The sequence below is a fragment of the Orbicella franksi genome, chromosome 13 (assembly GCF_964199315.1).
Source record: "Orbicella franksi chromosome 13, jaOrbFran1.1, whole genome shotgun sequence".
NCBI classification, from domain to species: Eukaryota; Metazoa; Cnidaria; class Anthozoa; order Scleractinia; family Merulinidae; genus Orbicella; species Orbicella franksi.
In genome coordinates, this window is record NC_138157.1 from 15939517 (window position 1) to 15963042 (window position 23526).

At 38.4% G+C, this 23526-nt stretch overlaps 1 protein-coding gene and 1 pseudogene across 1 annotated transcript; both read right to left on the bottom strand.

Moving 5' to 3' along the window:
• Nucleotides 1–2434: 2434 nt before the first annotated feature.
• On the bottom strand, nucleotides 2435–19877 carry LOC145464748 (cytoplasmic dynein 1 light intermediate chain 2-like). The gene is made up of 12 exons (XM_081448535.1): nucleotides 19593–19877; nucleotides 19433–19506; nucleotides 19229–19348; nucleotides 18902–19132; nucleotides 16316–16470; nucleotides 12932–13025; nucleotides 11365–11500; nucleotides 9890–10001; nucleotides 8540–8599; nucleotides 6925–6981; nucleotides 4769–4873; nucleotides 2435–4100 (listed from the first exon to the last, which is right to left on the bottom strand). The coding sequence occupies exons 1-12, from the start codon at nucleotides 19649–19651 to the stop codon at nucleotides 3879–3881; spliced, it is 1425 nt and encodes a 474-aa protein (XP_081304661.1). The 5' UTR covers nucleotides 19652–19877; the 3' UTR covers nucleotides 2435–3878.
• LOC145466196 (uncharacterized) lies at nucleotides 13018–16284 on the bottom strand (annotated as a pseudogene).
• Nucleotides 19878–23526: the final 3649 nt, after the last annotated feature.

Here is a 23526-nt window from a genome sequence, read left to right on the forward strand (position 1 = left end):
GACACTTTCTTTATATTGTACTGCACCCACGCAGTTTATACTCGTCCCCGTAATTTCTGTCTTCACACCTATTGTTTTCCAGTATAACTATCACTTATTGTAATGCAACTAGTCCAGCAATTAGCCTATTGTTTAATACCGTGTATATATACCTAGTTGATAGGAATGCTTATCATTAAATACTGTCTGATGAGTGCGTAAGCACGAAACTCGGAGTAACAGCAAATCTTGCCTCTTCGTTATTACTCATATAATATAATAATATATATATAATATATATTCACACGCCTCGTTTCCATGTTCTTTTACCGAAGCTTAATCGCGCTGTCCGCCCAGCACACATAAGAATAGAAGAGAGCATGGAATAAGAACATTTCTAGAATAAGAGGAGAGAATTTTGAACACACACAGTTACAGTCAACAGAACACAAGACAGTTGGGATACATTTAAGACGGTTTATTAGACGATTTTACAGCTTTTTACCTTTGGGCAGACTGTACACAGAGATACAATAAATAACCTAACTAACATCGGTCATGAAGTCTGTATTTTGATCAGCAAAACTATTCCAAAACAAGCTTTATCGTTCGGAAATATTGAACTTTGCTGAATTGTAAGTTATCAGGAACAAGTAATAGTCAAGGTGGCCGGCCACACTTTCCAGCATTTTCCAACAGTTAATCTTACGGTCTGGGGAATCGATGGTACATTTTTTACCAAGAGATGTTAACATATTAGTAATACACAAATGCGAACAAGCTTATGACCAAGTTGTGGTCATAACAGGTTACCATAGCAATGGCGCCGATATTTTAAAAACAATACATATGGGTTATTGACCAAGTGTGAGGTCAAGATGGCTGGATATTGGCCAAGTTCTTTTTCTACGTGTTTATAGACCGAGACGGAGTCGAGGTCCATAAACTCGCAAAACAAGAATGAGGCCAATATCAAGCCATCTTGACCGAACAAGCTTGGTCAATAAAGGATTTATTATATGGCTTTCGGGGAAAAAATTTTTCTTGCGGGACGCGGCGGGTAGTGCCGAACGGGCAAGATAGCTCCATCTTGCCCGCTCGTATGACCACAACCCATTAACCAATGATTAGGCATTTGTGTGATACCATTATTTTAGCATCGTCTGGTAAAGAAAGAAAGTATTGACCATCAGAGTATTAGGGATAGAATACGCTGGAAACTGTTGTCAGCCACTATCTCGAACATATTACTGATTCATCAAGTTTAAACAGAGGAAATCATAACCGTGACGATGTTTGAATATCTGATTCTAAGTAGCATAGATTTTTATAATTTTATTTCTCCGTTTTCTCCTTAGTTTTAGCTTCGGTTTAGCCTGCGAACAGCCTCCCGGTGAGCCCGAACGAAGCGAGGGAGCCTGTAGACATTTCATTGATCCCCCCGTTCTATGATACCAGCTCCTGGTATAATGATATGATTGGTTAAATCGCTGATTGTTGACTTCTTTGAGATGAATATTTGACAGATCTTTGTAAAATTACATGACTCCTACGGTTCGTCACAATAGTGCATTTGCCGTTCTCTTTTAATTTTCGGTCTCTCGACTTTCGCTATTTCACAAGTGATTCTGATGGGTACTTTATGCTCTGTTATGGAAAGGAATTTGAAGTAGAAGCTAGTGGAGTGGAGCCGTTTGGCGGTACTATAGCAAGTCTTTTTAGAGGTCAAAGGCATCCGGACTTTCCGCTGTTATCTGCTTGTCGCTTCGCAGAGTTTGACACCTCTATCATTTGCTTATAATTTCTTCAGGCTCATTTCAGTATTCCAAAATATGTTTTAAGTTCTCTAAGTATTAGCTCAGGAGGTACAAAGTTTGAAATATTCCGTGAACATGTTGCTAACTTGCACTCTATATCATGACGCCCAGCCCGGCTATTTGATTAGGTCGATTAGAACTATTTGCAGGTACAGAAAATGTAGCTTCTTGACAGGTCTAATTACCTCATTGACTGATTTGTTACAGGCGAATCACCAAGAGCGGATAGGCACATCAAAAACAAAGTCTACAGGCTTCCCCGTCCCGCCCCGATCGCTTCGCTCTCCGAAATTTTTTTCCGTCCTCACCGGGAGCCTGTTCGCAGGCTAGCTTCGGTTGGGAAGATATATCAAACACGAACGACGGTGCTTGACCACACTTCCAAACACCTCAAAGCTCGTCAAAAATACTCCGCTACGCGTCGTATTTTCAACTCTCTTCTCGGTGTTTGGAAATGCGTTCAAACACGGCCTTTCTTGTTTGGTATGTTACTTTTGTGACGTTACATTAATTCGTTGTTTCCACAAAACCAAAGGTTTTCCAAGCACCATTTTCAGTTTTCAAATAGGGATACCCTAGCCTTTACTAGAACATTATATAGTATCCTGGGAGGCGAAAGCCTCCACTGGGAACAAAAAGGAATTTAGGTATAAAATTCTATTTCAAATTACTGCGGCAGACGACGGCGAAAAATTACACAACATTATCCGACCCAAAACTAGTACTGAACAATTACGATCCAGAAAAATATCGATCGTATAAATTGTTAAGAAACTGACAGGAGATAGCTCCGAATGAATAGAAAAACATCTCAGACCAATAATTTAAATTTAAGATGCGTGAGGGATGCTCAGTTAAATGTCCACAATTTACCCTAAGGTCATGACTAAGGAAAACATTTTCTCGCACAGCAGTGTCAATACATTGCTATTTAAAAACGTTGTTGAGTTGCGCAACGTGTTGCGAGAAGGAGCCGGACGCGTGTACAACTTCGTGCAGCCACATTGAGTACACAATCTTGTTGAGTAGGATGAGAGTAAATAAAGGAATAACAAAACCCTCATCCAACTCTATTTCGGCAACTGTCGTTTACGTTCAATTCGGCCTTCACAAACTGGGTCAACAAAACTACAGAGAACAAGGAAAGAATTGATTTGATTTCTCATCGTCTCAAGTACGAGAGCAAAGCTACATCATTCAATCGGAATTGTATCTCTGAAAATTATCCGAGCCAGCGGTTTGCGTGTCATCGAAGTTACTAGGCAACATGATGTAACCTTATTTGGCCATACTGACAAGACAATTTATCGAATACTCGCGACTGATCAAGCCTTGTTTTGATAGGATAGTAAAAGACGAAAATTCTGCCGAGTTTTTCTACTGAGATTTGCCAAAAACAGCCGTCGTTCACTTGATTGCACTGACAAGATCAGCAAGAACACGGCCTTAAATTGTATTTAACAACTGTAGTAACCATTTTTTTGTTTTGTTTTGACGAACGTGCGCCTTACTTACTTCATCTGATCAACGTTTGCTGACAACAAAACCATGACTTTAACGGCCGACGAAGTCAAGCAACCTTACACCTCAGTTTCCTCACGGCGCCATCAGCCAATTCTATTTTCTTGGGTTGCTGAGAAAACCATCAGTACACAATACGAGAGTGATGGCAACGCACACACTGACATAAACCATCACAAATACGACGAAGGAAAATGGAAAAGGTTTTTCATACCAGCACAAATTCCTGTTCGAGTAACCTTATGCTAGTTACCATGGAAAGCCGCTTTCTACATTGTAGCTTACAGTTTATTTCTCGCATTATTTTACGTTTTCTCTTAAAGCTTCCGACGATCGATCGATCACATACCACGGCTTTCCTCTTGGCTACTGACTATTCCCCCGACATATCTTTGTATCGTATACATCTCATCTACTTGTCTTCTGAACACCTTTATATCTGGACCTGAACAAATTATAATAGCCTAGCTTTATACAAAATAAATTCCACAGGCACGCAATGCGTGCTCAATAACAGTCTGTATATTCTACTATGGGTTACTAGAGGAATTGCTACACCTTCTACGATGACTCCGTTGTGTCGTTGGGCGCGTTGCCCTGGGGCACCATTTTCTTCGCTCTGTTCATGCGATCCAACTCGGCAGCGGCGTCGCTTCTCACGGCAGTGCCGCCTCGCCCCATGGCCGCACCAGTCCCGCTCTTCTTGTTGAGGAGCGAGTTGAAGAAATTTGCCAACACTCCTTCACTGGCCGCACCGCCTGCTCCTGGTTTCCCACCTTCAACCTATCGACGTAAACCCAGTTTCAGTTGCTTTTCATGTATTTTTTTAGAACGCTGGGTCGCGAATCACAAGAATTGCGGTCGTTTTGCCCCAAAGTCAGTTCGCCCGGACGAATAGTCGGTTCACCCAGACTGTTACTGAGCTCCGTAGTCAGTGGATTAGAGAACGAGAAATAAACATGTTTTGTGTAATTTTGTTTCGTAACGCCCACAATGTCGTCTTTTTCGCTTGTCTAGTTTAAAGGGAAAAAATATCACATCCTTCTTTAAACTTTCCGTTCGGGCGGAGGGAATTTAATCTGGGCGAACTAACGTCAGGCGAACTGGCTGCCGGGCGAAACGACCGGTTACCAATTACACAATCAACTTAGAGAACTTGTAAACTTATTTTTGTATTTTCCACCTCGTCCTCGTCGTCAAATGGAAATGAAAAATCTCTGTGTGTAATAAGACAATATGAAACCCAACACAACCTCAAGAGCTGGGGCTTGCTATCAAAAGGAGTTGTACGGACAGTGCGTCTATTACTGTTAAAAGAAATAAATAATAATAATAATAATAATAGATTTGTATAGCGCCATATCCATGGCTCATGGCGCTTTACAGTAAAAAATCTCCCACTGTTGAAATAAATGACCACTAAACTGTTGGAACTAATAAAGAAAATGTACCTTTGGTCCTCTTGGTCCTGGGGACATTCCAGCTGAAGGCCGTCTGTCTGTATTTATCCTGCCACTGGGACTCCCCATCCCAGGACCACGGGGCTTAGGAATGTCCTAACAATATGAGCCATAGTTTAAGCCTTACAGATTTAAGTTTACTTTTTCACACTTGGGTACACAAGTTCCCATTCCATTCTGCTCAACTAGAACTAAACAACGAACGACTAGTTTCATGGTACTGCAGTTATAATCAGCAAAACAGATCCAAGACTTAGCAATGCTGAATTCCACTACCATGATTTCCTACAGGTACGCCCCATAGAAGGAGATGGGAACAAGTCCCCTGGCTCTATTAAACGAGCTACCTCATCTTGAAAAGTTCAACCTAAATTCATCAAGTTTGTCGTTTGTAATCCGTGTTAATCTTCTCTATCCTCAACCATCCTTGTTCTTTTATGGTTCATTTCTGTCTCTTTGGTGCTAACCTATCTTACTAAACTCCTATTTTAGGTTTCCTTCAATTTAGAGGTAATTTTGTACCTGGCCAATATAACTAAAAGAAAAAACGCGACTGAGCTCCTTTAAGGTTACAGTATACCTTCGGGTCGGCAATTTTCTTCAAATTTGGATTTTTGGGTCAAAACAGAGGTCGAAGAATAATCTCTAATTTCTGAAAAAAATTTTTGAAAAAGGCTAAATATTGGCGGAGAAATGGCGGTTTTACGTTTTCACCGGAAGTAAAAGTTTACCTCTTGATTGACAGCCCTATGGCACGTATGCAATCAACCGAGACGATTTTCGCGGGAATTACCTATATGGATGTCACGAATTGACTACTCAGTTGATCAGCATTGTTGTTCTGACTACCCAGCATTTTTGATATTAGGCGTGTCTCTATTAAGTTATAAGTAAACATAGACCACGTTTAAACCATGGACCGGTTCGAAAAAGCGAAAACAGCGAAGAACGAATGAAAATACATCAATGAGTGAAGAAGCGAATGTTCGCCACGCGGATGAAGCTATAGTTATCGTATAAGGCGGGCAAATATTCGTGGTGAGAGAAAAGAAAGGTTCTGTAAAAATTTCGGAACTTGACAACAATAACAGGGATGCTGACAGAGACTCTTCTGATGAGTCCGATATCGACGAATCGTCGGACTCATTGAGACCATTTGAAATATTATCCATGCACAGTTGCCCACACACAGTTGCTCTCCGCGCTGTCTTTTATTTGTTTCCTTCGCTCAGCCACTCTAGCGTTCGTATCCTTTTTAGTCTTCCCCATTTTGCTAGACCAGCTTCAAGAAAAACCGAGCTACAGAAAAATTATCTCTCTGCCTTCGGTTCCTTGAGCGCATTGCGAAACACAAGAGTTTTTTAGAGATTCGCGCGTAAATTTCACCAGGAGGTTAACGGTAATAAAGTTTCCCTGCACTGATTGGCTTAGTTACCTGAGAACCCAGTTAAAGGCGTTTGTGGGCGGAGTTTGTTCGGGAAGCAGAAAATTTTTCTTAGCGCTGTTTTCTCGAATAAATTTTTTCGCTTGAAGCAGACACTTTAAAGAGTTATAACTCAAAGGGAATTTGTTCAATTGCTCTTAAATTTGGACAGTGGCTAGTTTAACATATAAACTACAAAAGCGTGTCTGGGAATTGTTAATTTCGAAATACGTTTTCTTCGAGAGCGATTTTTGTACGATCACTCCACATTTTTTTAATCCTATTTCGAAAATGTTCTGTAACTTTTTACTGCAATCGAATATGCTAAAACGCAGACACGTTTTTTAAGCGCTTTGGGCCCTGAAACCGAGGAAAAAATTAAATTGGCGAAAAACGAAATTCGCTTTGACTTGTAGCTTTCGAAAGGTGATTCGGGCGCTCGCATTTAGTGGTCGTGAAAAATTCGACAATTCATTTTCTTTCAAAATTCTTGGTATAGTTTGATAGCCAGCTCCATAAGCTTTAATTTGGTATAGGGGTTTAGGTATCTACAGCTTAAACTGCACGCGCTACATCGCTTGCGCGCGAGACACCCCTGAAGGTATACTGTAACCTTAAGTGCCCTCACTTGAGCAGTTGAGCTCAGTCCAAGCTGATAAATAACAAGAAAAGAGTTGACTTTCAGAGATACATGTAAGTATAGGAAGAGATGGCCATCACTCACCGGTTGTTGTCTTGCTATACCAGATGCTACTGTTGCAGGCATCTTTTGAAGCAGTTGCTATACAATAGATAACAACACAATAACGTCAAAATAAGAGACACTTAATATGCATGTAGTAATGCTTTGAGGGTCATATGATAGACTAGTCAAAGAAAAGTATAGTTCAGAAAACTTACCACGCTTATTGTCACCATTACAGGAGAGATCACAATATTATTTATAAAATAACTGAGCTACTACGCGCGCGCTCTGATTGGTCGATAGGTGTGTTTAAATGAGAGTATGTAAACACGGTTGTGACGTTTTAGATTCGCGCGTATTTTTGACAATTATTTTATAAAAGCAACAGAGCACTTTTTCCATGTTTACATAGCCTCATCTTAACACTTGAGGGCTGGGAGAATTCTCAAAAGTTGTCTCGCAAACTGACTCGAATTCTCCCAACCATCCTCATGCTATGTAAACACGGTAAAAGTACCCAATTGCCTTTACCCTATTGCTTTCAAGCGATAGGGCACTTTTTTAAATGTTTACATTGCATTGTAATTAAAATTACAAAATTAAGGACGGTGCCTACTAAATACAAAGGTTTTTGCGCCAGGTTAGGACCTTGCGGAAAAAGTAGATTTTTGCAGGGCTATCGGAATCCACAAAGAAAAAAGAGGGTAGCCACGCATTTTTTTCGAGATAATTAGCCTTGAATCTCAACAAATATGCTGACATCAGCATTTTTCTGAAAATAGAAGGAGAGGATATTTCTTCACAGCTTTCTTTAGAATTCGCCTTTACATACAGAAAAGCAAACACATTTATAAAGATCTGAAAACTACATGGTAAATGGTAACATAAAAACCATTTTTGGTATGTTTTTAATAACAAAATCGTTGCAACAGCACTTTTAGTGTCTCTGACAGCCTTCTCCTGTTTCAGCTAAAATACAGTCTAAATATCTTTTGCTCACAACCAGAAACTAATCACCTGCTGAATAGGCTTGCCACCTATATTTCATAACATAACGTTTTTTAAAGTTGTTGATCCTTTTTTGAACTTTTGTGGTGCCTGTTACATTTCTTCCTGTCACCACCCCAGTAAGTAAAACATTTGTGTATCTCGCACTTGTTTTACGCGCGCACTACGCCATCTGTAGGTACATGTTTACAGTTGGATTTCAGTATAATTTTCGACAGATAACAGCTAGTTTTTCAGCTGGAAGACGTTAACAGTTAGTGGTTAGCGATATGCTGCTGCTCTGACCTTCCTGGTTTAAGTACAGGTTCATTAAACTTGATTTGGTCACAGTAGGAAAATTTTGCTTCCAGTTTAGTCGTGTACTCGGTAGCGTAGTTGATTGCGTCATGTCAACCCAGCGCGCGCGTGGCGCTTAAACCATGCCCTGCGTGATGCGCAAAACGTGTGCGCACTAACAAAAGTAGGCACCGTCCTTAATACATGTGATAGAATCCAAGCAGTTCCCCTTTCGTTTAGTGCATTGAGCGTGACCGTCACGCACGAAGGACTACGCAAAAAAAGGGACCACTCGTAGTCTAGAAATGTGATTGTACAGTACAGTATAGGCTACACTATGCCTACACTACAACTTGAATAGCAAACTAACCTGTTGTTTTGTCAGGAATGTTTGCTCGTCCTCTGCAAGAATTTCTTTGTCTTGTATTGGCTGTGAAATGAAATAGCAAACGTCAGTCACCAGTAAATAAAATGTACCACTTAAATTATAGCAGAAAACACTTACGATGTTTTTGATAACTCGAAAAGTCCTTGTATTAACACTATGTGTATCTACATTGTACAGCAATCTTTTAATCCTATATTAACCTTAATCAGCCTTCACGTAGCATATAAATAAATCTAAGAACGTAACAACAGGGCTGTGCACTAGAAACGCCCGAGTGCCATAGGCACCTAACTTTTGCCTTTGGGCAACTCGAAAGACTGACTTTTTTCACATAAACTTAAGAACAGGGCACCCAGGATTTCATTTTTAGGAACCTTTGGGCTCCTCGTAATTTTTCTTAGACCACAGCCTTGAACAATATGCAGACCTCTTCTCAGTTTTTTTTCCAACGCATTATTTTCGTCATCCAGACACTAAAGACAAACCAGTGCATTTCCCAAAATACATGATAATAATTTCAAGGGGTACATGTAAGATGTACCTATTGGAATGTGGGCAGTTATTAAGAAACAGCACTGGTGGTGAGAGCTTGTTAGGAACGGGACACTTATTGGAAGGAGCACATTAAGTCCAATTATTAAGACAGATGACAAAGATTTCACTTTGCAATTCAGTACTTGTCACAGTCTGGTAAAAATTCCAGACTTTTTTTCATTTTTTCCACACAAAATCTCTATTTTTCTTCCTTTATTCAGATCTACAAACTACTTAATTTTACTTATCATATCTGTCAGTTACTATGCACACTGAGATTGGTCAATTAAGCAAGCTGCATTTTACTGTACCGCCTGCTAAAATCTAAAGCTGTTTTTATTGCCAAAGTGTTTTGTGATTCATCGCCAAGTGCTTACTGTGAAAGTTTAAAACTGTATTTTACCAGCACTTCAAATTGTGAAGTCAAATGTGCTAACGACTTAACAACGATTTCAAGTTGACTTGTTTTGCTTTCAACGTTCTACATGGAAAGAAATCATTCCTGAGCCTACCAGACACACAATAAAAATATAACAAATACCTTACCAGCCTCGTCTTCTTGGTCCCTACAGGACATGTAAGACAAGTTACAGATCCCCACTTTTTTCCTCTTTGATTTGTGGCACGCACGCTTCAGGTTGGACCAGAAATCAAAGGGAAAAAAATTAAACTGTAACTTACAGTACAGTGAAGAAGACGAAGTTAGTAAGAGGTACATGTATAGATTTCCATACAGTACTATCTGAAGACTACAGACTCTGTACACCCCTGCTCCTGACTGATGTTATTTAACGTTACCTTTCTCAACTGTGGTTTAACGATGTGATCATCAAATGCATCCTCAGGCTGGATTGCTTTTAAGTGTTCGCTCAGAATGTTGATTTTCTTTATAGAATCCCATCCTGCTGGGCTGTAACGAAAACGGCATTGAAATGTTAGATTGCACATTTAAATATTCTTGCATAAAAAGTTTGCTCAAAAAGTAACGAATTTCGCAGGTGCAGTCTGTACCCATGGGCGTTTTACACATTGATCTTAATAATAAATATGATTGCATGACCAGTTCATATTTGTCTTTAATATTCACTTGCAGTAGTTGCCTTTATAATACAGCACTGCCATGTTCCAGCTATGTTTTTGGAGCAGGGAGTCACACCATTTATCAGGCAGGTCCCCAAGGATGGGTTGGCCCAGCTGGTGCAGCCGTCGTGTAGGAAGAGGAGGATCAGGGAGGGAGGTCACCCTTTTCTGTAATGAAGGGGCCTTGGGCACTCCCCCTGGAAATTTCTAGAGTTTCAATGTTTCATGCAGCTCTTTCAAAGCTCTTTCAGTAATTTATTTCGGGTTATCAAAATGGCAAAATAGCAAATAAACTATTATTTGTTTATAGTTTGCACACCTACACTGTAAAAATTGGTTATTACATGTAATAGTCACCCAGATTGTTGATTAGTACAGTCATGTAGAAAACTTATTGATTAGAAGCACAAAGAAACAAACCAAGAACTCAAAGCCAGAACATGCCAAGTGCAATCCCTAGGAAATCAGGGCTGTGTTCTAGAAGCGCAGGGTACCACAGGCACCTAACTTTTATCTTTGTGCAACTGAAAAAACTTACGTTTTTGCTTATATGGTTCTCTTAGCCCAGAGCCTTGAAAATGCACAGAAAGGTTTCACTTTAAAAAATAATACTTCCTTGATAGTTACATGTACATACAAAACATCATTCCTCCTACTGAAAATTGTACATTGTATAGAGAGTTGCAAAGGAAGTGTTGTGTTCCCATTTCACACTTAAATTTTTAATTAACAAAATTCACACATCTCAGATGCTCTTGAATGTTTTTTTCCCCTTTAAATGTGCAAATCATGTGCATTTCTATGTCTTTTAAATGCTTTTCACGTGTCACACAATGATTTTTGCCTTCATCACGTGTCACAAACAAACCCTTTGCCATCCTCTGTATGAACGGGACTGTCTTTAAGTTCCGAGTCACCCGTAGCCTTGTTCTCCACACCCATAGCAAACTTGTTATTTTGTGAGTGAATTCTACCAACAACAGGCAACCTCATCCATAGCGTCCAGGGAAAATCAAACGTACATATACTCAGCCATAACAGGTGTTAAAGGTTACAGCCCTTAATGACAGCCCTGATGACTACTGTTGAGCTAACAAAATAATGTCCCTACCAGTTACATTTACAGAGACATTTAAACAAAATTTTTGTATAAAACATTATTTTTACTCACTCCAGACCAAATATTTACTTACATGAACACTGAATCCTTCTCCACAACCAGGGCAGGACTATTGAATGGCAGACCGTATATTTGATGAACTAAATATCTGTATAATATACTACAGTTCTTATTCTCTTTGACAGATGTGTAGAACAAGGTGGCACCATCTAACATGTGTCAAGGAAGACAAGCAACAACAAGAAAATATGAGAATGATTTTAATCAGTCAGTGATGCAAATTGCAAATTGTGACACAAATTTGTGACACACATTATTTTTGCAGGTGTACAAGTAAATCTGCATCAAGGATTTGAGATAAAACAATGTCAACTTATTTTTCACTGAATCACATTGTGCATGAGCTTAAACAAGGCTCAAAAAAAGTGCCATCTGGTTGTCTGAGACAAGTAGATTTTCCTTTTGAGCATGCACTTTTTGTAAATCTAGGAATTGTAATCTAAACATTTTAATCGTAATTTTAAATTTTTAGCAAAGTTAAATTTAAATACACGACCCCACAAGCTTTTAGCTTCAATTATTATCGTGTTTAAATAAAGTTTATCTATCTATCTATCTATTCTCACTTGCCCAAAGGGCAAGACAAGTCATCTGCAAACTAAATCATTAAAATCTAACAAACTAAGACTTGTCCAAGGCAAGCTGGAATTCATTTTTTTCCAAGCCCTGCTTAAAGCTAACTTGGAACACTATGCCCCACTGGCTATGAACTTGCAAATATCTCAATTTTGCAAACATGTCTCACACTGTACATGTAAATTCTATAACATACGTGTACAAAGACATGCTTTTAAGACTTGCCCACAAGACAAGTTGTGAAAAGCCAGGCTCAGAGAGCAGAAAATGTCTACGTACCTGTAAAAGCTGTAAACTGGGCACATCGCATGAGAAGCGACATGCCCATGTGTAAAGCAGAGAGAAGCCACCATTTTTCACATGTGCCTTCTACTGTACACAGTAAGAAGTCTGCAATTACCAACAATCAACCTGTATGGTACATCCATGCATGTAAATTTTGCATACCCTCTTTGATCAATGCCAAATTCAACTTTCAGTTGTTGCATTGGGAAAATGAGGAGGCCATCATATTTATATAATATGTACAGTGTACATTTATATTGCAAAATTCATGTCCTGCTGGGAAGTGGCAAATTAGGAAAATACATGTAGATACTATGGGATGAGGAGAATGATCAGTATGATTAGTATGCCACCTGTTGTAGGTTGCTTGCTAAAAAAGGCTTACAAAGGGGGGTCATGGGCACCCCAGGACCCCCCCCCCCCAGCTCAACCCCTAAATATTGTCTTGTAATTAGTGTACTTGTACTATGTAGCATACTGTAAGATGGTCGTCTGTAATGTGTAGACTGAATGCGTAGGAACATACTCTGTAGACTGTTTTTTGTTTTTTTTGTAACTCTAGTGTAAACTTAATTGTAATAGTTGTGATTAAGAACAATATTTAACAGCTTTACATGTACATGCCCGTCACTTTATAATTGCAGGACCATACTACATGGGTTTGTACAACATTTTTCCATGTTGCATGTTTTACAGTTAAGTACATGTATCATGGATACACTTTAGGCAGTGCCTTCTTATGTGCTGTTGAATAAAATCAAAGTGTTCTTCCTTGTAATCTCTGTCTTTTTCAAGTGCAGACATGCAGTCCGACTGAAACAAAATAACAAACAAGCCTTTATTAGTTCAATCTACAATACTTCCAAAGTGTAATCTACAGACAGTACCAGACATTTTTCTTCAAAAGAAAACATGTACTACTGTAAAACTGCAGGACGTAAAGAAAATAAGGATTTCCCAGGTTGCATTTAGGGGCAAGTTGAAAGCATTGTGTGCTAGGTCAAAGACCATTCTGAGTGGACTTAGATGTGCATGTTCTTCAACTGCCAACCCAGAAGTCCAAGGATACTGTACAAGTATTCATGTATACTTAAATACAGTACGTACATTTACCCATCTGGTAAGTGATGAGTACAATCCAGTGGCCCAAAAGAAAACGAAGTGCAAATCAATAAAAACAATTACATAACGATGCTTTTCATGTCAAAACAAGTCAGTCTGCCAAAAATTAGTTCGATCCTGCAAAAAATAAAAATCGGCCCAAAATGCTATATACACCCTTTTTGCACGAAAGCCTGCAATTAAATTAACTACTTTATGAACATGTGTAGTTCTGGACTATCTTTAGCAGACAGGACTTTCGTTACATACTGCTGGGCAAATTTAGAGCCATAAAGAAATTTTGGTTGAATCGCTTAGAAGGAGAAACCTACTGAGACCAAACCATTAACAAAAAACCAGTTTTGCTTGAAGCTTTCTTTTACGACTGGAATCAATCAGGTTGGGTTTGCTGTTGTTGTTGTTGTTGTTTAGTTGTTGTTGTTGTTGTTGCTGTTTTTTGTGAACGTGCATTTACCAGAAAATCTAATGTTGGTTTCCATAGTTGAAAACAATTATTGTTGAATGCTGTATACTGTCTAAATATATAAATAAAGTGTCTATTGTTCAAAAGTTAAAATTACATATCTTATGTTACATTTAAATATAACAATGTTAATGGGCTACAATACGTCTCTAAATAAGATAGATATTTACATAGAAACAAATACAAAAATCGAATACAAAAAGTACACTATTTACAAAGCTACATTGTTCTTAAAAACTATCCTATTAAAGAATGTATTCTTGAAACGGTCCGAGTGAATGGCGGGCATTGCGGAAGATTTATTCCTTAAGTTGTATCTTGTAATCTTAGTCTCAGGGAAATTAGCTCTAAGAGGGTGCTTCGGGATATTAGAAACCTTCCTACAAATTCTATAATCTTGCACTTTAAGTAATTCACCTATCTCTAATTTCTTGGATATATAACTGCGTTTAAAGCATCGATCTAAAAACTGCTGAGCTATAGTTAGCTCTGATTCGGAGGCACCATACACAGATAAAGCGTAAGTAATATTAGGTAAAACCATGGAAGAGAATAAATGGTCTACTTCTGCTTGGCAACATCCTTCTTTTCAGAGGCATCTGATGACATACAAGCATTTATTAGCTTTACATAACTTTCTTTAAGATGAGTGCTGAATTTGCAGTTCGGCTGAAATGTGAGACCTAGAATGGTTACTGTGCTAGTCTGTGTTATGCCTAAAATACTATTGTATACCTCGGCAGTGTGTCATTTTTTATACATAATAAGCTCTTTACATTTTGTAGAATTTGAATTCATTCTATTTTGGCCTGCCCACCGTACAAACTCATTTATTAAGTCTGCAGAGTGATCTATATCATCATATACCGGAGCAATAACAACCCTCCAAGTTGCGACCATTTTAGTCGCCATGGCGACTAGAATTTTGGAGTTGGCGACTAAATTAGAACGCAAGTCACCAGCTCGGTGACTAAAATTAACGTGACCTATGCGTCAGGAGCTTGAGCGGACTATCACCCAGAGCGAAAAGAAAAACGTTCTGAGCATTAAGAATTCACTTTGCAAAGCTAGTTGTTGTGGGATATTAACCAACAGAAATGGAGACTGAATAAAGTGAACTGTTACACGGTAAACAAAGATCAAGGAGTTGCATCCAGTTGAGCTTGGGACACAACAAAATTCGTTCCACTCGACTGAACTTTGATACATGACAATTTTACCTGGAAACGTGAGACAACGCACGCAATCCGGTCATTTGCCATCAAAAAGAAGAGGAATAGGCCCTTTGCACGATCCGGTCACATGGTACAAAATCACACATGCTGGTGAGCAAGTTGCGCAGTGGACTTCCAAAACAATGCAACTCATACCAGTCAACCTGGACCTGCCTTTGTTTTGGAAGTCCCACTGCGCAACTTGCTCACCAGCATGTGTGATTTTGCACCATGTGACCGGATCGTGCAAAGGGCCTATTGCAAAAGCTTGGAAAGCTTGACGGTGACAGGATCCACAGTATATATATGAGAAACATCCAGATGTATTTGAGAAACGTATTTTGTTTCAGTGGACACGAAAATACTTGACTTTACAGCAAACTTGATAACACAAGCACAGGGGATTCTATAAATAAAAAAAACTGTGATGAAAAGCGGCTTGCAGTTGTAAATAAATTTCACTTGTGTGAACGAACCTGGGTTTATATTTAAATTGTCAAAGATTTCATCAATAAAAAATATCCGTCTTAGTGATTGCCCTAAAACTTGTGAAAGTATTTTCGCGTTGAGTATTCGCATTCTGCGGTTCGCATATTAAATTCAAAATGACAAACAATTTGAGCGTGAACTTTTCTGTCCATTTCAATGCAGTCTTTAATTTTCAGATGAAGTTTTATATCGTTTGCTTATTCAAGCAGAAAACGAGGTTAAACATTTAAAAAAGATCATAAGCGATAAGGTAAAAATAGTGTTCACTTTATGGTCTCAGCAAGAATTTGATGCCGCCTTGATAAACATTGGAAAACTTTCCACCATTCAGCTGCAAATGAGGCTATCTTATTGTGATCAACTCACAACACTGTTGCAATAATATAGTACTTTCTCATTGTGATCAGAAACTATTTCATTTGATCATCAATCATTCCAATAAAAGCATACCGGTATTTGAATCAACATCAGGTAGTTCTTTCACTGAACGGGACTTCAATTTACTTGGTGGTTCAAGGAAAATGTTATTAATAATACAGTTTGATAATAATAAGATTATTATTTATTATTAATTAATTATTAATTTATGCATATATTTTGGCGACTAAAATTTTTCACTGGCAACCAAATCTGAACAGTCAGTGGCCAAATGGCCACTAAGGAAAAAAGTTAACTTGGACAGTTGAATAATCGTACAGTCATCAGCATATTTAAAACCAAGTGCCTCCTTCCCTAATTTAATCTCCAGATCGTTAAGAAATATATTGAACAGCTGAACTCTTGTCTAAATAATTATACAAATATTGCATACTAACCTTTGTGACAACTACTACCACAGGTATACCGAGATTATCTGTAAGCACATTTTCATCAAGTGGAAGAAGAACTTTGTCCTCATCCTTTATTCCTGACCTCCTTTTGTCCTCAGTTGACTCATCTGGTTCCACATACTCTTGAAATTGCCGCACAACTACAACAAATAAGATGGAGATTTTTCAAGCGACTGTACTAACACTGAAAACAAAATCAGACTTGAGCTGGATTCTAACCTATCAACTCTGCTACACCAGCACAATATTTTGCTAGCTTAGTTACATGGACATGTACCTGCATTAAGCTGACAAAGAGCTGGCCCCAGTTGTTGAAAGACTAGATAACGCTATCCACCAGATAAATTGCTCTCCAGTCAATAAGTGTTAACAAAATAAACTGGGCTATCCGCTGTATAGTTATATATGGTGGATAGTATTATCCACCTTTTGAACAACACAGGCCTGGTCAATTTTTAATAGTAATTGGACTGAGTGGAGTACAATTCAGGGAGTAATCGCATGAGTAATTTCAAAATTGGACGAGTGCAAAGCACAAGGCTGATTTGAAATCACAAGCATGATTACTCCCTGAATTGTACAACACAAGGTCCAATTACTAATTAATTGTACGTATAACAAATTTCGGAATTAAAAATGTCTTTTGAGAACTTCTTTTGAACGAAAACGTCTGTAGCGCTTTCCATAAGTTTTGAAAACTGTAGGAAACATTGCGAAGGAAGCCATTAAAGCGCACGTAATTGATGTGCAAATCACATAGGCATCCAATTACAGGTATCCAATTGTTCAAATTGGATACCTGTAATTGGACACCCACGTGATCACGTGCCAATTACATGATAAATAGGCACACGGAGAACCAATCATGATCGAGAATTTTGTTGTTATAAATTAGGGAATTTATACATGTAATATACATGTACATGTACCTATTGGCAGTGATAACAAACAAGGGTAGTTACTTTCAGAATTTTATGGTATCATAAAGATCATAATGTTTGAAAAACTGATGCAAAATTTATGTGAACGACCATTAGGCTTAAAGTTTGGACAGCCAGAAATACACTATACACTGTTTACTAATTAGATCTGGCAATCTAATTAGCAATCGATTTCCAGCACAAAAATATACATGCAACAGAGTATATAACATTTAGTCTCTTTTTCTTGAAATGCACATTTCATGTACTGTTTTGTCACATTAAAATGGCCCAAAATTTCTTCATTATGTAACACTGTACATGTAGGTACTGTGTGCAGTGAACTTGAAAACTGAAGGACCATACAAAAAAAGCTTGGCAACCCAGGATAATAAATTGATGAAATACTGTACATTGATACATTTTTCATTGCTGACTTCAAGGACCAAAAGAAAGGAACCAACTTAAACAAAGAACAGAATAACATCTCCCTGTATGAGTTATTTATCAAAATAATTCAACGAATGTTATCATAAAGTTGCATACCAGCTAATCAGCTTGGTATCAAATTGACAGATCATACAATAAAAATTACAGCTTAATATCACTTGATTCCCATATAAACTAAGATAATTTGTGTAAAACATTTTTCTGGCTGCAAATGAATTGATAATGATACACACAACTGTACATATAATTAAGAAAATTCTAGTTTCCATTATGTTTTCCTATTTTTCACATCAGTAATGCGACACTACAAGACTACAGACCACATTCAAACAAAATCTGCCTTTGCACCAGGGTAACACAATGCCTCCCAAAACATTCTGCTATCTTCATAACATCACCCTATCTAAAATGATAATTTCTTCTGTTTACAATGACTGAGATAATGCCACACACACGGAGTGCAGGTTGCATGGTTAAATGGCTAAAATGCATCATAACATAGAACTGGAAAATTATGCACATTTAGATTAAATTAAAGTGACTAGAATACTAAAATTATTCTATTAATTAAACATGAGGTTGGACCCCCAACTGTTAAATCATTTTAGTTGATCTCACTCATTAAAACCAAAATCAAAACAAGTTTCTCTCTCGAGATGGCCTCGCAGGTAACATTTTGATCACATTAGAGCGAAAGTAAATATGTGAAATAAACGCCAACAATTAACAAGCATTCCTTTCCAACCAATAAATTTTTTTGTTCGCCGAGTAAATGGTAGTTTTGGTAAATCAACCGTACAAATCGTTAGAGCTTCGTAACTCAACAACACTTGAGTACTGTACAGTGCAGTACAGTACAGTAAAGTACAGTTCTGCTTTCTTTTTACTAGCATACATTGATTTTTCGATCTTCTTGTTTTCCCAGACAATATCGACGGCTTTCCGAATGTGTTAGGATACGACTCGGCTATCAATTAAAGACGACGTCCTCTTGGAAAATTAAAATTGCGAACGAACAAACACCATATAAAATAAAACTTGACATTTTACAAAGTGTCAACTGCATAAGTCTGCGAAACAGCTATATAAACAGAAATAAAGTCAATTTGCTACGCCTGTATGGCAATATATATTTTTTTTTTAGATCGTGTCCACCACAATTCGAAATATATTTTTACGAAATCAATTCAAATTTACTTACTTCGCTCCTCCATTTCATTCAAATCCTTTGGTGAAAGTTTCAGCGAGTGAATATGCTCTCGCAGAACCTCCGTCCACGAATGCAAGGATTCCATAATAGTCCACGGTCTAGAAATATCCACAACTTGTACGATAACAGTGTTCATAACACTTTTGGGTGTTAGTGCGTATTGCAGAAGACTTCTGTGAAGAGGGTCACCATCCAATATCCAAACCCCGAGCCGAGTGGTGTCTAAAGGATCCAAGAAAATATTTATTGTGAGATGCGTCAAAAAAAATAAGGAGGAAAAAAGCCAAGTTTAAAGTCTGGAGTTAAACGATTTCCCACCGTCTCTCTCTTCGTCATGAACTTCAAGATATGTGTACTCCAGTCCATGGCCCTTGCTAATCTCGTCTTCTTTTCCTCTAAGCTTGGATATTAACGTCGTTTTTCCTGAACCATCGTATCCTGAAGAAAGGACTTTGTAAGACTATGCAGATAACGGAAAAAGAGAATGAAAGAAAGCTAAAGGTTAAGCGGGCAAAAACGAACCTAGCAGTACTATCGACTTGTTGGATGGAAGTTTTCGGCTTGCTGAACTTGAAACGTCACTCAAAATCGCCGACCTGCGGAACAAAAATAACAGACAGGCACCATTATTACAATCTGCTCAAACTTAACTTTGATGCACAAGCATTTTTTATCTTAATACCAGAGATCTTTGCCTCCTTCTTCGTCGCCGACCGAACCTCTATCATCGACGTCCGCCATTTTGCTTGAGATTTTTCAAAGTTCCCGTATATTGGGCCTGTCTCGGACCCAAGGCCCTCTCATTTGCAGTTGCCGCCATTTCTACTAGATTTTAGTTCCGCTCAGGGGATTGCAGATCTTTGGAGACGTTCAACTTCTTTCGAAGACAGGAAGCCAAGAAAATTCAGTTCCGGGATATCTAAAGATCTCTGAACACTGACCCTCGTCCACTTCGCATTGCCCCGCAACCCAAGGAGTTTCAACTAACACAGGAATGGGTTCTTGTTAAAGATCGGAGATGACATCGGTCAGGTCGGTCAGTAATTACCTTTCAAAAGATAAGGCAACTCAAATGAAATAGACACAGCCGGATGGATTGCAATTCACTCATGACAACCCCTAAACTAAATTCTAAACACCGTACGTAGGTGCTGAGGGTTCAACAAGTGGAAAATCTGGAATTAATCAACTACCTTATAGTTTGCACCCTCTCCAGGATAGTAATAGATGCTCTGAGCCTTGCAAACTTTGTTAATAACTTCGTTGGGAAACTGAAATCATTTTTTTTTTTGGCAAATCTGCGGCGAACGACATTCCAGACAAGTTGACACAAACTGATAATATACGTTACAGAAAGGGACGACAAGGTGTTCAGACGAAATCTAAGCCCACGGGGAGAGAGGGGTCTGGCCTGTTAACTCGAACCTCTCCATTAGCTTCCTCACCCTCACTTCTTTCCCGACTTTCCAACCCAATCATTGTCGTCTTGCTACTGGCCTGATTTCTTGACCCACCGGCACTAGCCTGTGCAGAAAATGTTCCGTAGGAGAGGGCAAGCAAACAAAATTTGGTCGCACAAAAATTGGGGCCAAAGCAAACCACCACTTTGTCATTTTTTTTTTTCTTTTTTTTTTTTTTTTTTGTTCTCGTGCCAGTTTTCGCTCTGCCAGAACGCGAAAAAAGCTCTTTGTTCAGCGTACGGGAACGGTTGCGACGCAGGCTACCCTCTGACAAGCCGTAAGTGCTTCGATGTTTCCCCACGAAGCTTATCAACGTGCAAAAAACAAATGTTAGGTGGGTAAAATGCTCGACTTGGCAAAGAAGGAATAATAAGACTGAAAAGTACTTTTAGTTTTTTATCATGTTTTTCGAAACTAATCTTCCTATAACAAGTCACTGTGTGTCCGTCTCAAGTCAGTGCATTTAATTTTTCTCTGTGAGGGAAAAATTAACTGTGAGTGTAAGACTAATAAATAGCAATTTTGCTCAAAATATCCGTCTGTAAAATATAAATCAAACCATCTCTATACGTAGATTCTTACGAATTTTGCTAAATTTTGGCAAGATGGATGAGCGAATTGACAATTATTGGACGACGTTGACCAAAATATCGTTATTTGTCAGTGTCTTGCAGATCAATTATTTACCTCAGCCTTCGGCTTTGGCAATCGCCACTGACAAATCACGATATTTTGCGATAACCGAATACAATAATTGTTTCATCATTCGATCACTAAGTTTCCTTAATTCATATTTAAAGGAGTTTCTCGGCTCGTTGCGTGTTTTCATTGTTTACAAAACAATCAGAAGCGTGCAGTTGACTCTTGCGGGAAATTTGCCTTTGAAAATTTCTCGATCAGTCGCGAAAACGTGAAGATACAGGTGAGAGTTCTCCGATTAGAATTCCTTTCGTATTTTCTGACTCCATGCATTAAATACATTTTCGTTTTCGTATCAACCACATGTATTTCAGACCATAAATCACTCTCTGACAGTTCAGGGAAGCGATCCGTCATTTTTCACAAGAAGAGCGTGGTTACAATTATGCATGTTACGCATGAGCAGAATATTATTTACGGTACTACGCATGCGCAGACCATTATTCATAAGTATGTTATTTGCAAGTCACGTGGTGGAGCTCTTGGCTATATGCATCAAACGATAATAGCAAATCTACAGCGATACTGCAGACTATGGATTTATTATCCAACTTTTTTCTTTCTTGACAGACTTAACCACAGTGCTTTTTTCTATTCCATTTCGCTTCGCTCAGCCGAGTAGAAAACATTTCTATTATAAGTAGAGGAGACAAGTAATACAACAAATAGTGGAGGGAGCCGCCAGCAATGATCGAGTTTATTTACAAGAATCTGAGACACGCTGAATATGGGTTACAAGCCAAAGAATACAAGAAAATGTCACACGCAATTTTAAACAACGATGTAAACAATAAGAAGAAAAAAAACAGCCTCGAGTAAACTGGCCGGCGTCAAGTGGTGTGATATTCACAAGAAGTGGTATATACAGGTCTGATTATCACAGTGGGAACTAAGACAAAGCAACCTAATTAAATACCTAAAAGAAATACATTTTGTGCGTGAGTTCTCTGAGAGAGGTCAGGAGAGCCAATGTTAGCTATCATTTTTCCCAATGTTGGTTAACCATTTTCGTACTATACAAATGGGATATTTGCAGTTATTTTGCGCAATATTTGCACTCCACTGAGTGCAGAATGGATAATAAATACAGGTATCAAATTGCCTTGACTGAGGAAAAGCGCTTTTAACTAAAATTCGGTCAATACTCTGTATAATTAGACAAACAAGCTTCAAAAAGAGAAATTGTGAGACACGTTTAAACAATGGCCGCCTTCTCTCACTGCGCATTCATCTTCTTCGGTTTACACAGCATAGTGGTATGTATTTGCTAAACCCACTTGAAATACTTAGCTGGTAAACATACGGAAATTACGATTTGAAAAGGCATAAGTAAGAACATCTGGTTCTATCCCATCAGGACCGTATTTCAAGTCTGTAAGGGACTCGGTTTTATTCCATGGTCTCTAGAGAGAGGAAGAAAATATTGGTAAGTACCCTTAGTTTAATTCTCTTCTGTTTTCAGCGTTAGATAATTACTTTCTTTGACAGTGCATGCCTTGAACAGTATAACAAAGTAGTATCAGATGAAAGAACTGCTCGATGGTCACACCACTCGATGGTCGCACCACTCGATGGTCGCACCCCTCGATGGTCACTATAGCCCAGAATCCTGTACTCAATGTAATTCCTCCCCTTTATTGTAAATGTTTCTACTCAGATAGTTTGACTCGCCTTTCCGCCCTGTGTGTGCTGCATGTTGATGTTTGTTTTCCTTGGAGCGAAGGCAAACCCGACCGCAAGCTCATGTCCCGTGCATACCAATGGCTGCAGAATCCCGTGTGGCTGTCCGTTTCCATACAAAACAATGTTTAACCCTTCTTGCAACAAGCACGACGTCTGTTACAGTTGTGTAAGATCAGTTGCATTTGATTTTAATATACGTGAAGAAATAGGCAATAATTATTCACTTCGTCTCTAAGTTATCGGGCAGACCAGAGTTCTATATTGAGACTGGAAAAATAACAGACGTCTCGAATCTATGAAGACTAAACATGACCAAACTTTGAGCTTTTGCATTATTACAAAATTTCTGATACTCTTTTTTTACTACAAAAATAGTTGTTTTTTTCCCCGTCCAGGCTGATTATTCTTCTTTTTCTGTCGATTTTAGGCTGAAAATATTCAGTTTTATGAATATTCTTTGATTATAGGATATAACTTCTTGCAGAAATGAATTTAGCATCGAACATACCGCTAGTGCTGTTTTAATTTTGTTCCTTTTTGTCTAGATTTGTCTTTTAGAGAAAGGAAGAATTATATACGATTTAGTTAAAAAGATAAAACTGTATTGTATTTACAAATTTTCAACACACATAATTGTATTCAATTCAAATTCTAAGCCTCGGGTTTCTTCTAAAAATAATCTTAAAATTTCGCAAATTTCGGGCTCGATATTCTCATAAAATATACTCTTATGAAAAAGAGTGTATGGAGCAGCGGCCTCTTGACTCGTATCCC